This window comes from Carettochelys insculpta, chromosome 3, assembly GCF_033958435.1.
Source record: "Carettochelys insculpta isolate YL-2023 chromosome 3, ASM3395843v1, whole genome shotgun sequence".
In the NCBI taxonomy this organism is placed as follows: Eukaryota; Metazoa; Chordata; order Testudines; family Carettochelyidae; genus Carettochelys; species Carettochelys insculpta.
This window is the reverse complement of record NC_134139.1, coordinates 12358885-12381228: the sequence shown is the minus strand read 5'-3', so window position 1 is coordinate 12381228 and position 22344 is coordinate 12358885. Positions and strand designations below refer to the sequence as shown.

Here is a 22344-nt window from a genome sequence, read left to right as displayed (position 1 = left end):
TTATTAGAGCTCATCTTTTTTTGATGAAACAGACTTTCCAAAGCTTCAGAATGAATCCTTTCTTTGTTGTAATCTTCTGGAAGCAAAATTGTCTTCAGACAAAACTGCCTCATGTATTTTTCTCAGCAGTATATTTGACCCTGCGCAGATTTAGTTTTGCATATGTTCTTGATTAAACTCTCTCAAAAGCTTCACCAGTGTATATTTTTAACTGGGTCATCTAAGTGATGCTCCTGCTCAAATACTTCCACCTTGCTGACGTTGTGTGTCCATCTTGAAAGGCAATCCTTGCAGAACTTTTAACAGGGAATGATCATTTTGCTAAATGTAATGATTGAAGTTCTTTTGGCTTGTAGAGCTGGTGTTCTCTAATTCTTTTGTGCTGCGACCCCCTTCTGACAGCAGAAATTGCTACCAAAGACTGAAGCCTGAGTCCACTCAATCTCTGCCACCATAGGGGAGGGAAAGGGCAGCGAAGACCTAGCCTTGCTGCCCCAGGACTTCAGACCCAGGCAGAGGGCCTCGAATCTAAGTCCCAGGCAGTGAGGGGGTTCAGGCATCATGTTCAATCCCAGCATGTCTGTCAGCCCTGGCAACATCATTAAAATAAGTTAATGACTTGGGGTCATGACCCACAGTTTGGAAGCTGCTGTTCTAGAGTTTCCTATGAAACCCTAATCATTTAATCCCATTAAATTCTATTGGACTCTAAGGGCTGCTGAAAAGTAGGGCATAGGACCAGTGTGTCAAGGACGCTGTTCTAGCAGGCATTGTTGTGCTGGAACGCGAGACACCTGATAAAAATGTGGTCCTTAAAGCGATCAATTCTAGATTTGTTTGATCTTGTGTCTCAACCAGCAATTCCACTGTGCTGCAGTTAAACACACCCCTTCCCACGCCATGTGGCCTGATTCAGGCTCACGGGGCTTGGAGCTGGTGAACTGTGGGGTGGGTGTTCAGGACCTCCATGAGCAGGTTGGGTTCCAAAATGTCTACACGGCCATTTAATCACACTTAGGCCATGTCTACACTAGCCCCAAACTTCGAAATGGCCATGTAAATACATATTTAGCACCTCATTAGCACGCGGGTGGCCGCGGCACTTCGAAATTGAGCAGATGGGAATAAGGGGACTTCGAAGTAGGCGGGGTACCTTCAAAAAGGAGCTCTGTTGGGAGGAGCCGCATGGCGGTGAGCTGCGTCAATGTCGAAGTGCTGCGGCCGCCCGCATGCTAATGTGATACATGGCCATTTTGAAGTTTGGGGCTAGTGTAGACATAGTCTCTGTCTGATTCCTCCAAGCCCAAGTCAGCTGGCATGGGATAGTCATGGGTTGCCAACTGGAGAGTAAACCTGTCTGAGGTTTGACTTCCTTGGGGCCAGGATTTAACCCATAGGTTTTCTTAGCTTTGTCCTTGATTAGGTTGTGGCTCGTTACTGCTGTCTGCTGAGGCATCATCAGTAAAACAAATGGAACTGACCCAGCATCATAGGGTATGCTAAGATGCTATGGTAGTCTGCTTGTATCAGTGGCACGTGTGTTCAAGTTAAGCATATGACCCCTTGAAAATGTTTGAGACTATACACACAGCAGACTTGAAGTCCTCTAAAACGTCCAGAAAGCAGAGAGAACACATGGGCTATTTTCTGTCTGAATTTCTTTAAATATACTCATGAGCCCTTTTTTAGGTTTCACGTGAAACTTCCAAACAAGATGACTATTCAGAGCTGTGCAAAACTTAACAATTTGTCTCTAGCTGAAGAGAACCAAATAAACTGAAATATTTGCTACACACCAGAGAAGCATGTTAATCTGCCTGGGACTTCCATGTCTAGTAAGCCATAGCCAGAAGGTGCAGGAAACCAAGCTTTTGAGAAGTGGCTAATCCATTTGAGGGGCCAGAGGCACCTTTCAGTGCCTTGCTTTTGTGGTTGGGTGCTCGCTTTCTGAAAATTGAATTTTCTCTGGGATCGAGTTGGGGTCCCAGAACTGCTTGCCACGCTTGAAAGATGTGGCTATAAAAGGCTTTTAGAATTTTAGAACCACCAGGTAGAGAAACAGGGATAGCTCTGGAGCTCAGCCAAACATTGCCTGAACCATACTCTGCTCTGAATATCAGAGAGCTGGTAGAAGTTTTAATATCATCCATCTCACCAGTTGCCAACTGGTTAATGTTTGCTCTAACTTCTTTATCAAAGCTTGGGATTCCCAGGTCTGATGATGTCAAGAGAATTATGAAGATTGCAAGTAATAAAAACATGAAGCCAGCCAGCCCAGAGAAAGCAATGTGTGCTCATTGTTAACCTTAAGGGATCCTTGCTGTCGAAAGGCTGTGGCATCCCCTCCTCAAGTCTGTGCTGCCAGAAGGGATTGGAGGAAGGGTGAGGGAAGACTGCCAGGAAGAACCTGGTGTACTTTGAGTAAAAGCATTTTCATAATCTGAACTGTGAACTGATGAGGAATTGTGTGCACAGTGATTTGTGACATATTTCCAAGGAAAAAAAGATACTTAATGATGACCAAAAAAGGCCCAGGCCCTGTTGCCTTTATTTCATGGCCCTTCATGCACTGAATTACCATGTCGTTCAAGGGAGTGTTTCCATTGAATTCAGCCATCTGAGTGTAAGGACCTAAAGACCTAAGCAGCTTGCATGACACATGGCAGAGCTACCTATGTATGAAACATACATATGTACAAATGAATTGGGGGACTGGTAACCAGGGAGGAGGCCCAAAGAGCAGAGCCCTGTGCCGTTTTCTGAAGGAAACTGGCTTTTCTGGTGCTGTGGAGTGTAATGACATGCATGGGGGAAGGAAGGATTTTGGGCTAAAAAGCCTTGGCTCCAAAAGCAAATCAGTTCCATAATGTCTGATTTAACTTGACTGTCACCATCCTCCTCATCAGCACTTTTGGCAGAGATGCTCCACCGACTCAGTGTACGCTCCTGGCAAAGTCCCATAGCCCCCAACTCAGTGACTGACTTAAGCATGAGAGTGTCTTTATCAGTGGTGACCAACAGATAAGCATGTGCTTAAGTGCCTTGCTGAACTTTAATTTTACAAAAATCAGCTTTATACGAACAGAATTGCATTCAAGCTACAGGGTTGTACAGATGGGACTAGAATAGTTTGAAGTCTATATAGTTAAAGCAATACAGAAACTGTCAGTCACTTCAGGATTTTAAATAATTTTCAGTGCCTTTGAAACTTTTACCCCATTTCTGTACATGCTGGCTAGGGACGGGGGTGGGGGCTGTATTACAAATTAATCCTAGTTCTGAAAAATGAGTTAGAAGGAAAACCATTCTAAAACCGGGGAGACCACAAGGTAAATAAGCTGCTGCCAATAACTTTCTAACCTGTAAAAATGCAATAGAAATGGGACTCCTGAATCCAAGAATACAATGAGTTTAAAACCCAGATTAATAGGTTTCTCTGTAGAGCAAACACTTAATTTATTTGTCTCTCTTTTCAGCTAGAGATGAATTAAGTTTTGCACAGCTCTGAATAGTCATCTTGTCTAGAAGTTCCTTGTGAAAGGTAAAAGCACTTTCAGGAACATATCTGAAGAAACAGATTATAGCCCATGTGTTGTCTTACCTTTCTGGAACTATTTATTGGACTTCAAGTATGCTGTATGTCCGGTCCCAAACTTTTTAAATGCTGAAAGAACAAGGAAATGTTTGGCTTCATTTTAATTCTTAGTACTTAAATGTGATAGTCCTTCAGATAAAGCATTTAACACATTACTGGCAAAGTGCCCCTCTACCCAGAAATTTTGACTCTCCCATAGACAGAGGCTTGGCCCAATACTTTATTTTTGTTTTCATACTGGACTTGTAAGGGTATTTTGGCTGTCTTATGATAAACTTTCATTCTGCAGGCAAGTGCTGCTAGCAGAAGGTCATAAGGCGCTGTGAGATGATTTAAGTCATGAGACCTGGACTACAAAGTGAAATACCACAGATACATACAATGTTCCATGCTAATGTGAAATATTATTTCAGGCTGCAATTTAGACAGTTCTAGGTTTCAAAAAGCCAGCACACTTTTACTGTAACTACTTGTCAAGAACAAAGTTTAAACTTTGTGCAATGCTCTTTAAGGAGAGGAGGGGAAGTCTGTCCTACACTTAACAAGCAATTTGAGTTATCTGCACAGATGTTTGTTTGGCTAGTGTCAGCTTACCTCTAAAGAGCTCACTTTCACAGTATTTACTAGTAAAAACCAATCGCTTATGCCAAATGTCACTCATTTTCTCCTGTAGAAAACTCTTTATACCTGGCTTCTAGAAACCTGCAAGTCTTTGGAAAGTTACCTTGTAAGGTTGTAGTATTATGGCCTGACGTTTTTGCAAATACAGTAACGCATATAATACTAGTGGACCGATCAGTGCAAATGCAGGCTGCTCCAAGCTTAGATTCCCATCCTTGTTATAGGTAAGAGTAAATGCAGTTCCACTTCTTTTCTCCTGTTTGCTAATCTTATGGTTCTTGTTGGGATACTTAAGGATCAGCTGCTCAGGAGGTTAGCATCAGCCTAACTGTTCTCGCTGACTTCACTCTGGTTTCTGTTCAGCACACAGAACATGCAGTTCAGTTAATGGAATATAGACTTGGGACATCTTTTCCCTAGCTTTGGGCCTAGATAAAACAGCCAGCAGCAGTCTCCACAAATCCTATTTGTGAGACTGACTTCTTGCCATCCAGAGCAGATGACTAACAAAGCGTTAACTTTCCCTTTACTTCTGACTTCTAGATCCCGATAGCATTATCGAAAAGGCATCCCACTCTGGTATGATCAATCCCAGCCGTCAGTGGCAGACTTTGAAACAAAACGCAGGCATTGTCCACTTCGAGTACCAGATCCGTGTGACTTGCGATGAACATTATTATGGCTTTGGCTGCAACAAGTTCTGTCGACCAAGAGATGACTTCTTCGGCCACCATACCTGTGATCAGAATGGCAACAAAACTTGTCTGGAAGGCTGGATGGGGCCAGAATGCAGCAAAGGTTTGTAATTAACTTTGGAGGCTATCCAAGTGGTCTTTTGTAGCTCTGGGGGCATGGAGCACTTAACCTTTGAGGTTGCTAATGTCATCCCAGCTCTTACATGAGAACCATCTACTCCATCGCATCCTCACTAGTGCTTGGATAGTAGCAGTGGCAGAGAAGTCAAGGGTCGATTGGACGAGAACCATTCTGTGTAGTTCAGGATAAAAGTAGAATGTCTGGCCAGTGACTACGGCTGCCCATCTACCAATTATATAGATGATGGATTTAATTCTGCAGAACTTCCTGTTTAATGGGTAGAATTTTCCCACAGCACTTATAGACATGTGAAAACTTATGCTGTATCTCTTTTGAGCCCCATGTTACTTCAGGAAACACTGGCATATTAGCAGGTGTGCTCTTCGCATTGATTAACCACATCATAGCCTGAGTGGGTAAAATCTGGCTTCATTTGAAGCCAGTGAGAGTTTTGCTACTGACTCAAGTGGGGCCAATATTTCCATCATGGGGGTAGAACGCCTTGTGTGGTGCTTCAAAGGAAGACCTGCCTGGAACTTGAATGGGCAAGTAAACCTTCTTAACAGCATGGTTCCAGGTTGTCTCTGGGTTTCCGTGGACATTACTGAGTAATATTTCCAGTCCCTTAACAGTGTGAACTTTGGCAGGAGAAACACGGAATCCTGAGCTAGAAGAACAGTCAGCAAAATGTTTGATAAAATATATGCCATTAAATGGTGTGTGCACACTGGTATGGGAGAGAGCATCTGGTTACTTACCAAGCTTAGTAGTAGTTTTTGGTACGGTGAGGGAAAGGCTCATCTTTCAGATGAAGAAAGAAATCCTTGCACAGATTGGACCTCCCTGGTCTGGCATCCTCAGGATCTGAGGCCTTCTTGAGGAGGGAGGTTGCTGGAGCAAAGGTGTCTGCCACTCTAGACAGGCCCCATTCCAGCTGGTGGGGTCCTGCACCTAGCCACCAGCGGAGCTGCCTGCTGCTGGTAATCTCTGTGGCTGGGGCTCCAGTCCAGCTACATCTTTGGTCCTGTACAATCGTTGCTTTTGGGTTAACAAGTTCTTAAAACATCATGTGCAATCCCTATTTTCAATTAGCTGCCTTGATAGGTTGTGCCTTATGACAGCAAATCTTTCTTTCCAGCGGAGTTGACATAGGAGACTTGTTAAACCTCAGCTTTGGTGGGATTACAATACTTGCTAGAGATTAAAACATTCCCACGAATGTGAGCATGTGGGAGATGAATAGCATAATGATTGATGCTTCTCTCTAACTTTTTTTGCAGCTATTTGCCGTCAGGGTTGTAGTCCCAAGCATGGTTCCTGCAAAATTCCTGGAGAATGCAGGTAAACAAAATGACTTTGCTAAGAAATTTGTAACAACTCATGCTGTGAACGTTGGACAAGGGTTAAAGTCAAGTTGTCCAGATATTTCAAGCTAGGGTATCTTGCTCATGCCAGTTGCATTGAATGAGCTATGCATCAGATTAAAGAGTAAATGGCAGCATTTACAAATCAAATGGAACAAACAAATTATGGCAAATATTTCCTAATGAGCAGTAGCTAATTGCATCTGTATAAATTGGCACAACTTGTCTCTTTAAAAGAACTGCTGATTATATGGACTTTTCTGCCAGCCCAGCTAAATACAGCATTGCTTTTCTCCTTATTCTACAACCCCCTACCCAGCTTCTCCCATCAATAGGCAAAAGTCAAGCATTCTTTAGAATGGGATTAGTGAAATCTCTTGGTTCCCTTGGATTTCTGAGCCAGGCTCTGAGTGCTGAGAGGTTAATAGCAGGGATGGAATCTTGTCAGCAGACACTGATGAGTGCAGAATTTTGTTGCTGTGCTTTGAAGTCTATTCCGGTCTGGGCAGGAGACAAAAGCAGAGCTTCAACATAACTGAACAATTTAACCAATGTTTGGAATATCTTGACATTTTTTTCTATTGTTTGCTTAAAATATGTGCAGTTTGTTCTCTGATCAGTGCGGGGTGTTGGCTGTTTTAATGCTGATACTGCTTAATGAACTATTCAGAAATTTTGCTGAACTGTTGATGGTGCTCACTTAGCAAGGGAAGAAAAAGCTGTGGCCTTGTGTATGGAGTCACTTTTTTTTGCACACATGCACATACCCCCACACCTACCCACCCCTGGAAGACTATGACAAAGAATAGCAAAATACAGACTTTAAAAGGCACAAAGCTTTTTTAATCCCTTCCTAAAGAGAGGGTCAGAAAGCACAAGCAGGAAACTGACCAATGGCCATGTGTGTTGCTTTTACCATTTTGGTGGTTCTGGGTCAGTAGACTGAAGCAAAAGAAATACCAGTGGCCCTGATGTTTAAGCACTGGTGTAAACTGGTGTAGCTCCAACCCTTCCCCAATTCAGGATCTTTGCTTGAAGATCCCGTTGGGGTAAATTTGATGAAGTACCGCTGGCCCTTTAGAAATGAGCCTACCTCAAACATCTGGCCCAACTGATGAGCACCAAGGATGCATGCTCTTGGCATTGGATTTAATAGGCTATGTAAGGGTTCCTGCCTTCTCACCAGAATAGGAATTGTTTCCTGATTGTTAGCTCTGTGTCTTTCAAGTCTCGCCTCCAGCTCGCTGCCCAGACATGCAGTACTGCCCTTATTTATTTAAGGTGCAACTTTCCCACACTTCATTTTCATAGTCTTAAAACAATGCTGTCCTTCTGGTGCTCTCACATAATGCCTGCTTGCCAAGTGAGACTCATCTTCTCATATGAATACAGCAATAAGATTTGTTTTTGTCCGCCCCCCCTCTTCAAGTTTTGATGAGTCATGTAGTCTGTATGTTCTAAATGCAGCAGAGTTTAAAAATCCTGAGAGGCTTCTCTGAGCTCTCATGTAACAGATGACTTGCAAACACACCCTCCCCTCCTTTTGGAGTCAATCTTCTCAACACAGAACTGCCAGCAAAACTAAACTTACTCATGAATCATTAGTCAAGCAAAGGCACTTGACATTTCTCATGAGAAACTGCTCTGTGCATATTCTTAAATGGGAATAATTTAATAGATTCCTGTTCTGAAATGAACAGAAAATTCCTTTAGCTCTTTTCTAGCTGCTTTTGTTGGCTTTGGAAGGGAAGTCTGATCTATTGTTGTTTTTAAAAAAGTTCACTGCTGTAAACTATGGTGCTTATTTTGCAAATGCACAGTGGAGTGACAGCATGTGAGTGACAGCATTGAATTCAATGGAATTTTGCAGGTTCAGACCCTCACTCTGATCTTTTTATATTTTTGTCTTCCTGTACATGGAAAGGTTTTTTTGTGAGTTGGGGGAGGTCTTTTTCTAAAATTGTGGTGTCCTCTTGTGCACAAAAGCTTCTGCAAATTGGAATAACACCTATTTTTCGTGAACATAAAATCCTCAATGTTTCATGTGTGCTTTGAACAGGTGGCTGTTGAAATAGCTAAGGAAGGCCCTTAATTAGGAAGGCTATTAGAAGGGGGGGTTGTCATTGCCACTAGCTGTGGGTGATTAGATAGAGCCCTCTAGCTTTTCCCAGGAGATGGATTTATTGGTCAGAACAGCTTGCAATTTTCAAAAAAGCTGATCTGACTTCTGCATAAAGTTTTTCACAATTTAGTGGTGGCTTTATGAATAATTGCTGCTGATCACTTACTGCCAGGCCCCATTAATGAAATACATTACTTTTTGTACATGCTTGAGTTCACATTAAACCCCTTAATTCCCAATATATCTTAATTCCAATGGCAAATGATAAAAAAATAATTACTGCCTGAAGTGACTTCACATTTAAAGGGAACTGTAACCCTTCAAGATTTTTTTTTTTGTTTGTTTTGCACAGGAAAGATTACTTTTTTAAACTCCAGCTAATCTCTGTATCTTGGTGAAGATTAGTCATACTTGTTTATCTGAAGTTTTAAAACTAATTTAGCCCTGGATGCAGAGTAATTGAACACCACCCTCGTTTTCTCTGTACTTTACAGCTAGTGTTGATGCTGTTTTTTAAAAAGATACATCTAGTCAAACACCACATTGTGGGATCCTTTAAAAAAATCCCAGTATCCTGAATATTGCATAAGTGTACATAAAAAGCTTCTAGCACAGACTAAAGAGAACTTCATGTAAGGCTGAGATCACTTGGTTAGTGATTTGACTGCCTTGCAGTGAGCCCTGTGGCAGTGCTCATGGCTTGGTTTGTTTGTCTTCCTGCGCACACGGTATAGCTCAGATGCCTGGAACTTTGTATTCATGAGACTCTCCAGATAACCATTGTTTCCACTGACTTTTTTAAAATGTATAATCCAGTCTGTCAAAGTCCAGAGATTGATTTGTTGTGCACACCCACCCTCTTTGCCTCTGTATGAGCCTCTGAGGGGAGCCTCAGAATAGAGTTGTATTGTGCTGAATGGCCCCATGCTGCTTCTCTCAGAACAGTTATTCTTTTGTGAGCAGGCTGGCTTTAGAGACCTTGGCAAAACTGCGAAAATGTTTGTTTACAAGGAACCATGAAACAAACCTTGAATGGCTCTCCCCACCCCCTCCAGTACAACCCCTCACCGCAACTCCCCCACCCCCGTCTATCTTAAAACCTTGGTGTTCTGCAGTTGCTTGTACTCAAAGTAATTCAGATTTTTTTTTCTTCCTGCTCTGTTTTTATGAAGGTGTCAGTATGGATGGCAAGGCCAGTACTGTGATAAGTGCATTCCGCACCCAGGATGTGTCCATGGCACTTGCATTGAACCATGGCAATGCCTCTGTGAAACTAACTGGGGTGGTCAGCTCTGTGATAAAGGTATGCTAATCTTGTAGATAGCTGAGTGTAGAAAGTTGAATTTTAATGCTGTTGGGCTTGGTGTAGAGAGAGGATCCAGAAACCCGGTGGGTGTTTTGTCCTTTTGTGTTTTTTGCCATGCATCGGTGGTTCGCTTAACACCACATGGTTTTCCTCAGTTGTGCCCCCCTGCTTCTGTGCATAGATACATTCTAGGAAATATCGAAAGCAATGGCAAAAATCCCTCATTGTTCAAGCTTTGTTTTCTGCTGGTCATCTGCTTACAGATCTTAACTACTGTGGGACACACCCACCTTGCTTGAATGGCGGTACCTGCAGCAACACTGGGCCTGACAAATATCAATGTTCCTGCCCCGAGGGTTACTCAGGACAGAACTGCGAAATCGGTAAGTCCTCCCCCCAGCTGCTAATTGCAAGCTAGCATTTGCCCGTTTTGCACTGAGGCTATTTTGCACACCTTTTCCAGGGGAATGAGATTTTGAATACCCTTTGCCAGCATCAGTAATAGTATCTGAAGTTCTAGGCTCACATTTGTTAAATTCTGCAGTTAACTCTCCTACCAACTGCAGCACTTAACAGGAGTTAACTTGGCTTTAACCCAAGCAGATATAAGTCATGGTATGTTGACCAGAGCAGCTGAGCATGAAAGATGATTTCCTTCCTGTTTAATACTGTGTAAAACCAATGGGCGTTAATGAGACTGAGATACGCTGGTATCTGGTGCTGGTTGTCCAGACAGTGGCATAACCTCTCCTGTGGGGGTTACTGGTAATAGCTCTGGGTGTCCAAAAACTCACATGGTTGTGTGTTTGGTGCAGCGGAACATGCCTGCCTTTCTGATCCTTGTCACAATGGAGGGAGCTGCTTAGAAACCTCTACTGGGTTTGTGTGTGTGTGCATGCCGGGCTGGACTGGACCAACGTGCACTCTTAGTAAGTTTATTTTTACATTCCTAAAGAGTACTGTAATAGTAAGGTTATTTCTTCCTAAATTATTAAGCTTACTTGTAACCATTGCATTTGTCCAGGGAACAACCTGGTGTTTTCATGAAGCTTATTAATACCTCTTGCAAGTTGTTCTTTGCTTTTTAACACTCATTTCTCATGACTGTATTCCTATTAATGGGGCTGTTAGTAAATTCAGGGAAGTAATTGGAATGAACTGTCTTGGGATGCATATAGCATGGAGCTTAAGACGATGAATTACTATTTTAACAGCTTGCCAAAACATGGCTTTAAAAGCCTACAGTAAGTTCAAAGCCAGGCCTGGCTTTAATTTATGCTCGGCACTTTTGTGCACTCTGATGTAAATTAAAAAGATCTTCATCTAAACGAGAGTAAGGCCAGAAACCTTTTGGAAAGCCTCTTCCCTCCTGAACAGGTCATAATGGCTCCTGCTACAGAATAATTCAATGAAGGGGTTGCCCTTGCTGTGGTATCTTGTAACAACTTTTTTCTCCTGTCCATTCCTGCCCTTCATTTGCAGATATTGATGATTGTTCTCCGAGTCCCTGTGGTCATGGAGGAACCTGCCAGGATCTTGTTGATGGGTTCAAATGTATTTGCCCACCTCAGTGGACTGGGAAAACATGCCAGCTAGGTAAGCGCTGACTTGCTTTATTTCAGGCTCTTCTACATTGCTGCTGCTGCTGCAGGAACTGTGGGCAAGTAGCAGCTCTGATCCTTCAAACGCTGAGGCCAGAGTTGTGACTAAGTCTGAGCCCATCTGTTGGAGTCATCAGGCTTCCTCAGATGCTTAAAGTTCAGCCTGTGTAGACAGACACGCTTGCAGAATTGGCCATGCTGCACGCAGAATGGTTTCCCTGGTTCATCTTGCTGCTGACGCACGCTGGTCGTTACGTAAAACAGTTATTGCAGCTAGGCTAATAAAGCCTTATGTAGGTATTTATGCTGCAGATGAACCAGGATTATTTGTTGGTCTTTGAGTATCTGCCCCCTTCTTTGGCCTTGTGGGAAAGTGGCTGTATCTCTAGAGCCATGTCAACTCCTCCGGACTATGGAGTTCATCTGCATTTTGGAACCCAGCTGTGATCTCATGAAGAATGAGCTGTCTGCACTCTTCATGCAACATCCTAATCCCAGCGCTTCTCTGAAATGCTTGATTGGATCTCGGCTGCCTTTTTGTTTTTCCTTGAGTTTTTTCTTGGAGATTTCTTAATGAGTAACTATCAGTTAATTAGTGTAGCCAGTATGCTGTAATTAGAAAAATCAAAAGGTACTTTAGAGAATGTTTGTTTGATTTCCTTTTATTCCACTTTAAGTCGCCCTAATCCACTCTGTATGTTAAAAGTGCTTTTAAACTTTGAATGAGTTCTTGATTATTGCTGTGAAAACAAGACTGTTATTCCCCCGCCCCCCCCGGCCCCAACCTACAGCTCAATGTTTGCCCTTCAAATTGTCTTTCAGATGCGAATGAATGTGAAGGCAAACCTTGTATCAATGCCAACTCCTGCAGGAACCTGATTGGCAGCTACTATTGTGACTGTATTCCTGGCTGGACTGGCCAGAATTGCGATATAAGTAAGCATCTGTGGATATTCTGCATCCAGCTCCTTGTTCTGCTGGAAGTTACTAGACAGCTCACCGAATTGAGGCCGGCTTTAAACTTGAAGCAGTCAGCTCTTCCAGCCAGTGAGCTATTCAGAAAGGGAGTAGCTTGTCTGGAATGAAAACACAGTTTTATCAAGCTCATTAGTCTATAACATGGCTATAGTCTGATAAGGTGACTAAAACAATGATGTGAAGTTTCGCTAACTGTACTGGAAGAATTGCTGACTGATCCCACCCATCAAAGTAACCTTATCACAAGGAAGGCATGCAGGAAATTTGACAAAAGGTTTTTCAAGTCAGAATTTGAGACGCTTGAACCTGTAGCTAGAGTAAATGGGGGTTGCCTTCTAAACGTGTGCCGATTTTATTGCAGATATTAATGATTGTCTTGGACAATGTCAGCATGGAGGATCCTGCCGGGTGAGTTGGATGTGTTTAGCTGGCTATTAAACTGCTTTGATTTCAACACTTCAGTCTAAACGCAACAGTTGCAGGAAAACTACAGGGGCAAATACACAAGATGTGTATCAGCATGTCTTCCTAAGAGTCACGTTAGCTTTTTAGGGGAGTAGGGCAGGGGACTCAACTGTAATAAACGACGCATCTTTCACCACTAGTGACCCTTTTTGCAATAAATGTGCAGTATTGTATGAACAGTAAATGTCTCTTCCACTTTAAATTTTGGCTTCGTTTGTCCTCTTGAGAAACATACGCTTGCCATGTTCAATGTGCACTCAGGAGTTCTTGTGATGTCATGTTCGGGGTGATATGGGGGGGCTCTTTTCTTAAAAATCAACTTTGAACTTGCATATCCTTCTGCAGGACTTGGTTAATGGTTATCGGTGTATCTGTCCACACGGCTACACAGGAGATCACTGTGAGAGAGACATCAATGAATGTGCAAGCAACCCTTGCTTGAATGGGGGTCACTGTCAGGATGAAATCAATGGATTCCAGTGTCTCTGTCCTGCTGGTTTCTCAGGAAACCTCTGTCAGGTGAGCCTGGCTGAAACGCAAGCCCCAACCAATGGGAATTCCTACCAGCCCTTTCTAGGCTGGCACATGCTGAATAGCTTTGTATCCATTGAACCATACTGTAGTCCTGTAGCTGTCTGCCAGGGAAGTACTTGTGGGGAAAGTCATGGCTACTGAAGAGTCTTTGAGTTGAACAGATCACAAGTGTTCGTGTCTCACGTTTTGTTGCATGCTCACTGTTAAGCTTCCGGGGCTGTTTCGTATCAGTGCTGTCTGTTGCAATCACTGCATGTAGAACTGTACTTTGTGCATTATGTACAGTTAATAGAGGGAGCAGATAAAAAGGTCAGATTCCACAGTGTCTGCTGCCCGTAGCTCTAATGAGTAATAATAAAACCTTTGTTTCACTGTCTCTCCCCGCCCTGTTTCCACCATTGGCAGTTGGACATAGATTACTGTGAGCCCAATCCTTGCCAGAATGGTGCCCAGTGTTTCAATCTGAACACAGACTACTTCTGCAACTGTCCTGAAGATTATGAAGGAAAGAACTGTTCACACCTGAAAGATCACTGTCGCACTACGCCTTGTGAAGGTATGTGCTGTATACATGTGTGCCCAAAAGCCCTTTCAACTTCTCTCCTGAAATAAAACTGAGCAGGACAAATTCAGACCTGCAATAAGTGTCTATAGCACGGCTGAATTCAGTGGCATTTGTTTCTTGCACACCAGAGTGGAATTTGGCCCTGTGTCAATGCTTTTATGAAAGATGCATTCTTTAAAACTTACACTGGCATTTGGTTAGGCTCTGGAAATTAAACATGGGGAGTAATTTGGAGATGACAGCATGCCAGCCTGCAGGGTCACTTCACAGATGTGACTTGAGCACTTCCTCTTCTGTTTTCTGCAGTAATTGACAGCTGTACAGTGGCTGTGTCTTCTAACAGCACACCCGAAGGAGTTCGTTATATTTCTTCAAATGTCTGTGGTCCCCATGGAAAGTGCAAGAGCCAGTCAGGTGGAAAATTCACCTGTGAATGCAAAAAAGGCTTCACTGGCACCTACTGCCATGAAAGTAAGTGCTAAAAAGATGTTCTTTGACTTTGCTGTTTGCAAATGACTCATCCCAGCCTCTGAGACCATTGGAGGGTTTGGTTTGCCACAGTGAATTCTGGGACTTTGCATATACCACTGTGGGTTGAGGCAGACCGGATTCCCAGGTCCTTTTGGGGACGCTTACTACAACAAACCCACTAGCCTTGAAGTGCAGACTTACAAGATGAGGTGTGTAATAGCGAATTTCACCATAGGGGTTTTTATGGGCTTCCTTCAAAAGTTCTGTTCAAGCATCTCCTTTGAGAAGTATTACTGGGGGGAGCTAATACTGGCTGTTTGTTTCTTTTAACCCTACTCAGCAAATCTTTTTGGTTAGAGAAGTGGTGGGTGGGAAGGAGGGGCTGTTTTCTTGCACAGCTTAATTATGAAGTCTCCAGTAATGGTGCTTAGCCAAAGTTTGTTTTTTTTTAATGTGTTCACAGATATCAATGACTGTGAAAGCAATCCATGTAAAAATGGCGGTACTTGCATTGATGGCATCAACTCCTACAAATGTATCTGTAGTGATGGATGGGAAGGAATTTACTGTGAAACAAGTGAGTGAAATGATCTCTCCTTCCCAGTGCTGCATGAGCATCTCCAGTCTTCAGCAGGAGTAGTCTCTGCACATGCTGTTTTTAGGTGTTCGCTGCCCATTATATAGTCTTCACACATGAGTCAGAGCCCCCAGAAGTCGATGGGAATCTCTTCATTGAGTTTGGGCTTTGGACTGGGGCTGCTAAAATGCTTTGGGAACTTCTGGAGCTTCGTTCCTTACTTGTGAAGTGGGTGGGCCAGTTGGGGATGGGGACAAGATAGGACTGAGTCGTAAAGGGTTTGCTCAAGTTAGCAACAGATTGGAAAATAGAACTTGGCTTTCATGCTCTCGCCTGCTAGAAGGTCTCCAGCAGAAAGCACTAATGTACATAACTCTTGTTTTGCTACTCTAGCAAGTGTTTATCTGCATGTGGGGCTTGCGTTTTGCATGTCTTGGCAGCTGACAGGAGAGGCTGCAAAGAACTGGTCACCTTTCACTGATAGCCAAACAATGCAATTGGGGCAATAGGCCTCTTTCCTTGTAGTTGTGCTGGTGATTTTTGTGGTGAGGACCTAAAGAAAGGTTTAGTGAGGGGAAACAAAAGGAGCTGGGGGGATGCAGTACAGAGCAGGCATAATAAATCAGTGATAGCATTAAGGTCTGCAAGCAGATAATCCCTGTCTGAGATATGGGATGAAATCCAAGTCCAGAACGTGCTTGTGTCAAGGATGAAATATCTAACAATGCTATGTACTTCCTGCTCAGTCTCTCTTCATGCTTCCAGATATTAATGACTGCAGTAAAAACCCTTGCCACAATGGGGGGACGTGCCGAGACCTGGTCAACGACTTCTTCTGTGAATGTAAAAATGGGTGGAAAGGAAAAACTTGCCACTCCCGTAAGTCTTCGCCTCTAGCAGGTCTTTTATGGCTTGTAAAGAACAACATCAACTTGCTGTTGCTGCTGTACAAGAGCTCAGGTGCTAAAGCTGGTTTGGTCTTCCTAGGTGACAGCCAGTGTGATGAAGCTACATGCAATAATGGAGGAACATGCTATGATGAGGGGGACACTTTCAAGTGCATGTGCCCTGCAGGATGGGAAGGAGCCACTTGTAACATAGGTAATAGTGCTTTGTAACCTCTGGGAAGCAGTGGAGTTCTTAAACTGGGACTCCCTCCCTCCCTCTGCAGTTAGGGTTGATGGCTTTTAAATCCTTATCAAATTTTGTTTCTGTTGCAGCGAGAAACAGCAGCTGCTTGCCAAACCCCTGTCATAATGGTGGTACCTGTGTAGTCAGTGGGGATTCGTTTACTTGTGTCTGCAAAGAAGGCTGGGAAGGAGCTACTTGTACTCAGAGTAAGTCTCTGAGCTCTACCCAAGTGTTGCCTGATGAGAACACAGGCTCATCCTGTTGCCCTCTGAGATTTGAGATTGAAACCAAAAGGGGGAACTGTTTGATGTGGGCTTTCGCATCACCTGAATCTTTGTTTTTAATGACATTCTATGATAGAGTCTTGACCTGGGCATGAGAAAGTTGCAAATGAGCTAAGTGGAGACAGATGTGGGTTGGTTTGTTTTCTCCTGCATTCTTTTTCTTCCAGCAGCCCTGTCTGCTTCCACTCATTTCTTCCTGTTAGCTTCTTTACAAGGATTTCTTCCTGTGTACATGTGTTCCACAGCATAGCTGACAAATTTTGTGGTGGGAGCCTGGAATCAATTTAGCCCACAATTTGTGTGTTTTTTGTAAAGGTAAAACTGACATGTAGCTCAAACTGGAAATTCAGCACATGTGATGGCAACTCTGTACTATGGCTTTTAAATTCATGCCTGTCTTTTTGCTTTTTGTAGACACGAATGATTGCAGTCCCCATCCATGGTAAGTGTTGTGAACTGGGTCTCTGCCGTTCACTCAGTGATCCTTTTGCATTAAACTGTAGATGTGTTTCCACTATTAGCAATGTTGCGTATTGGTGGGCTGAGATCCTTTCTGACTTTTTTTTTTTTTTTAAAGTTACAACAGTGGAACTTGCGTTGATGGAGACAACTGGTACCGTTGTGAATGTGCTCCAGGCTTTGCTGGTCCAGACTGCAGGATAAGTAAGTGTTTTGTGATTCTTGCTGGTCTGATTGCTGCTTATTTAAAATATTCTGCACAACCAAAATCTTTAACTCCGTTCTGCAAATTGATCCTGCTGTAATCCAGATATTTGCTTTATATCTACAAACCGGTTTTTGTCTCGGATGCAAATGCAAACTTTTATCTGTGTAGGGCTCTGATCTCTAGATGAGTGAGGAAGTAGAAATTCCCTTGAAAACCTGTTGAGTTAAATATATGCCCAATATTTCTAAGGATATGTCAGCCAGAATGGTTAGACTGCCTTTCAATATGGCCTTCCCAGTTAAATATGTTTTATGCTGCAGTGTCTTCTCTAGTTGAGGAAGAAACATTCCAGTTAAAATAGACCCTGAGGTGGTATATGTACTTACCTGTAATTAAATTACAGGGAAGACACTGACTGTTTTAATAACAGCTGTGGAAATAGAATTATTCATCACAGGAATAAAACTGGAAGGGTTTAAAGATGTCATGAGGCAAAGGGGGCCTAGTATAGGAGTTAGTCTTCACTGTCCAGGGGATAAGTGAGTAAGTGCTTATGTAACAGACTGTGTCCTTTCCCTTAGAGCTTGAAGCCATGCCGGGCCAGGTTCTGATTGTCAGACTGGTGTAAATAGAGTGTAGTGCAAGTGACTTCAGAGGAGTTAGTGAAGTGGGATAATGGAGATTAGAATCTAGCTCCCTGTGTTCTGTGGGGACAAACCATTAGACTTTTACTCCACCTGTCACGCTCACCTGCCTATGTGAAATACACACAACTTCTCCTCTCCTGCAGATATCAATGAATGTCAGTCATCACCCTGTGCCTTTGGAGCTACATGTGTGGATGAAATTAATGGATACCGTTGCATTTGCCCACCTGGTCGCAGTGGCCCAAGATGCCAAGAAGGTATTCCAGGCAGCATGTGGCTGGCAACAATGTCTGTAGCTAGATCCACTTGACTTGTATATTAACAATTTGGAACACGTTTATCACATAAAAGTTGATAAATACTAGCTGTTGGGTAGGGGAATTAAAATATCTGCTAGGTTTTGGGTTTTCAAAAAGCCTTTAACTATTTGATCTTTTCTCAGTTACAGGAAGGCCTTGTATTAACCATGGGCGAATGATGCCTGATGGAGCTAAATGGGAAGATGAATGCAATACCTGTCAGTGTTGGAATGGAAAGGTTGCTTGCTCTAAGGTACGCTTTTACTGCATCTGGTGTGTGTTGTTTTCAGCTACATAGCAAACAGCTGTGCTATAAAAATTCATTTTCTTTCTAGGTTTGGTGTGGTCCTAGACCTTGCCAAATACCTGCCAAAGGTCATGAGTGCCCCTGTGTCCCAATTAAGGATGACCACTGTTTCACACGTCCCTGTTCTGGAATGGGTGTATGCTGGCCTTCAAACCAACAGCCAATAAAGACCAAATGTAATTCTGATGCTTACTACCAGGACAATTGTGCCAACATCACTTTCACCTTCAACAAAGAGCTGATGGCCTCAGTAAGTAACTTAAACATATGTTGTTCAGACTACTGAAAGCAAGATGTCATGTGGTACTGCACACAATTAATGACTTGATCGGTGCATGTGAAATGAGTGGAGAGCTTTCTAACTTTCAGTGGAAATCTGCAATGTACAGGTACTTATCCCCATCTTGTCACCACCACCACAGATTTCAGATGTGCCATAGTAGGTGTCTCAACTAACTTTTGTTTGCTGGACACAGTGCTTTTCCGGAAGGGGTGTTTACTTAGAGTCCTGAAGTCCACATTCTCACTTGCATTTATTTTTGTATTTTTAGGGTCTTACGACAGAGCACATTTGTAGTGATTTGAGAAATCTGAATATTTTGAAGAATGTTTCTGCTGAATATTCCATCTACATCACCTGTGAGCCTTCACACTTAGCACACAATGAAATCCATGTTGCTATTGTAAGTATACTTCTGATACGCTGTCTTTTATTAACAAGCTGTTGATATACGTCCAACACATGGATTTAATGAAAACCATCTTGGTAGGATTTAGCAACATTTCCCATGGCTTCAAGTACAATTTCTTTTGAGTGGCTGGAGTATCACAGCTTTAGATGTAATGTCATGTGCTTAAAAGTTAACATCTGATAGCAATTCTGATAGTTCAAGGTAGCAAAACCATTCCAATTAGAAGCCCTCCTAGTCACTTTTTCATGTCTTCTGAAAAAGATAAATGCTTAATCAGGAGATGTAATCTCTGTCTCTAGATTAACTGGTTCTGAAGCCTTTCTTGAAAAATCTCAAGTGATTAGAGGCTTGTTTGCCATGGTTATTTGTGCATGTTATTTTGGTATCAACATTAACTACGTTCTTTCTATCTTAGTCTGCTGAAGATACAGGAAAGGATGAAAACCCTGTGAAAGAAATCACCGACAAAATCATTGACCTGGTTAGCAAGCGTGAAGGAAACAGTACGCTGATTGCGGCAGTCGCGGAAGTCAGGGTACAGCGACGACCAATTAAAAATAAAACTGGTAAGTTTTTTGTTGTTTTTTTTTTTAAATTGAGTCCAAAAATACATCTCTTGTAAAGGGGAACCTGCTAGCTTCACAGCAGAGTGCAACTTGCACTTGTTTTAGTGTGCCAAATCTTTCAAACCATTTAACTTTTTTCTATACTAAGCTAAGATGCTTGAATCTTGGCTTTCCACTGGTTGAGGATTATGAAGTTTTCTGCCACACCATTTTAAGAATTTTTACTTTTCCTCTAAACTAGTGCCGTAATGTTTTCCTCTTAACGCCGCCTCTGTCTCCAAGTAGCCTACACCACGGGGAAGGAAGAAATACAAAGGTGACACTCGCTGTTGAAAGTGGCAAGTGTTATCTGATGGTTCCTGTGTCATGTGAAGTGAATTGGGTAGTCCTCAGTCAAGATCCTAGTGGACAGTCCTGCTCCATGGTGCACAGCACCTTCGAAATTCAGCATGCTTATTGACAGCCTTGTAGAGAGTCCAAAGATTTGAAAGGGTCTGGAGCCAATTAGCCTTTGGCCAAGAGATTTTTCCCTCCAGATTAGTGCTTTTTGGCAGGGGCAGTGTAAGGATGCTTGCATTACCATCGTTTGTGGGGATAAAAGGGATATTCATCAGCACTCTTGAGTAAATTTAGTACTTGCTTGGAACTTAGTTTCACTTTAAGAGTGCCCACAAGCCAACTTCCCTGGATAAAGAAGGCTTATGAATAGAGGGTTCTTCTGGGGAGTTCGGCTGAATTTCAACTGAAACACTTGACTGGCAAGGTTGGTTGATCTCACGTCTGTCTTCCAGATTTCTTGGTGCCATTACTGAGCTCCGTTTTAACAGTGGCTTGGATCTGTTGCCTGGTAACAGCCTTTTACTGGTGCATTCGGAAACGCAGAAAGCAGAGCAGCCACACTCACACGGCATCAGATGACAACACTACCAATAATGTGAGGGAGCAGCTGAATCAGATCAAGAATCCCATCGAAAAACACGGCGCAAATACTGTCCCCATCAAAGACTATGAAAACAAGAACTCCAAAATTGCCAAAATAAGGACACACAACTCAGAAGTGGAGGAAGATGACATGGACAAGCACCAGCAGAAGAGCCGCTTTGCCAAACAGGCAGCATATACACTGGTAGACAGAGATGAAAAGCCACCCAATAGCACTCCGACAAAACACCCAAACTGGACAAACAAACAAGACAACAGAGACTTGGAAAGTGCACAAAGCTTAAATCGAATGGAGTACATTGTATAGCAGACAGCAGGTGCTGCCATGTCAAGCCTTAGATATCACTGTAAAGGCACTCAGAGCTTGTAGTTCTTAAACTGTTTAATATTTGAGTCTAAGGCTATTATTTACTTAGAATCCCTGTGTTAATTTAAGTTTTGACAAGCTGGCTTACACTGGCAATGATAGTTGCTGTGGTTGGCTGGAATACCAAGTGCTGCATTTCACATCTATGCAAAACTAGTCAAAAGTGCCCTCATGTAAATTCAGCTGTAGCTGATACATCATGGAAATATTTCCAAAGGCATTGCATAGCCTTATTAGTTTCTCTTTAGTGACATTTTTTGCCGGATGTGTCCTGATTTATACATTTATTAGAAAATACATTTTATTTATATTTATTGAATCAGAGTTTTTTTGTATATTGGTTTTATGTTGACGTACAACTAGTTCTGTATTTGAAAGTGCCTTTGCAGCTCAGAACCACAGCAACTATCAAAAAAAAAAAAAAGTTTATTTATTTTTTTATTGTATTTTTGTTGGGGTGGGAGGGCACTTGATGTCAGCAGTTGCTGGTAAATGAAGAATTTAAAGAGGAAAATGTGTTAAAAGTAGAAGTTTGTATAGATATGTAAATAATTCTTTTTTATTAATCACTGTGTATATTTGATTTATTAACTTAATAATCAAGAGCCTTAAATATCATTCCTTTTTATTTATATGTATGTTTAGAGTTGAAGGTTTTTGATAGCATTGTAAGCTTGTGGCTTCTCTATTTTGAACTTATTTTCTTGTTACATGTTGCCTATATGCCAAATTAAGGTGTTCTAAAAATAGTTTATTTTTAACACTAGGATGGGCTCTTATGCCTTGATACTGTTTTTTGTACAATGTCAAATGTTTGAAACACCTTCCATAGTATCACTTTGACTATTTGTAAGTACTGACTGAGGCAGTTTAGATTAGAATTTTTTTTGCTGCTTTAGACTTGAAAAAAGTGACAGGCAGATAATCTGCTACAAAGCAGTTTAAGGGAACAAAAATGAGCTATATCGTTATGTAGATGAAATGTGAGTGGTTGCATGTAATTAAAATCAAATTAGTGAGTGAAGTTGGAAGCACAGCAATCTTATTTTGTAAATTCTGATTTTTTTCACCATGACTATTGTAATACTGAACCACTTGTAGATTTGATTTTGTAATCTACTGCATTTAGGGAGTATTCTAATAAGCTAGTTGTTGAATACTTGAACAGTAGAATGCCCAGTAAGATCACTGTGTAGATTTGCCATAGATTACACTGCCCGCCTTAAAGTGAGGAAATCAAAGTGCTATTGCCTTAAGATCAAAAAGGCTTAAAACAGTCTCATTGGTTAACCATTGAGATCATGCAGATACCTTTGTGATATTAGTGTTATACAAACATGAAAATGCATCTTTGATGTGTTTTTTCTGGCAATAAATCTTAAGTAATATTTATTAAACTTTTTGTACGAAAACATGAAACAGCGTGG

General features: G+C 42.2%; 1 protein-coding gene across 1 annotated transcript in view; it reads left to right on the top strand.

Moving 5' to 3' along the window:
- JAG1 (jagged canonical Notch ligand 1) overlaps positions 1-22336 on the top strand; it is a 36258-nt gene extending 13922 nt beyond the window's left edge. Inside the window, exons 4-26 of the mRNA XM_074989358.1 lie at positions 4760-5014; positions 6313-6373; positions 9691-9821; positions 10088-10207; positions 10640-10753; positions 11307-11420; positions 12248-12361; positions 12765-12811; positions 13214-13387; positions 13808-13958; positions 14274-14438; positions 14902-15015; positions 15781-15894; positions 16003-16116; positions 16236-16352; positions 16845-16872; positions 17008-17093; positions 17888-18001; positions 18187-18296; positions 18379-18600; positions 18902-19033; positions 19458-19608; positions 20400-22336. Coding sequence (XP_074845459.1) covers positions 4760-5014; positions 6313-6373; positions 9691-9821; positions 10088-10207; positions 10640-10753; positions 11307-11420; positions 12248-12361; positions 12765-12811; positions 13214-13387; positions 13808-13958; positions 14274-14438; positions 14902-15015; positions 15781-15894; positions 16003-16116; positions 16236-16352; positions 16845-16872; positions 17008-17093; positions 17888-18001; positions 18187-18296; positions 18379-18600; positions 18902-19033; positions 19458-19608; positions 20400-20857 — 3206 coding nt within the window. The 3' untranslated portion in view covers positions 20858-22336. The remainder of the gene's footprint in view (positions 1-4759; positions 5015-6312; positions 6374-9690; positions 9822-10087; positions 10208-10639; positions 10754-11306; positions 11421-12247; positions 12362-12764; positions 12812-13213; positions 13388-13807; positions 13959-14273; positions 14439-14901; positions 15016-15780; positions 15895-16002; positions 16117-16235; positions 16353-16844; positions 16873-17007; positions 17094-17887; positions 18002-18186; positions 18297-18378; positions 18601-18901; positions 19034-19457; positions 19609-20399) is intronic.
- The last annotated feature ends 8 nt before the right edge of the window (positions 22337-22344 follow it).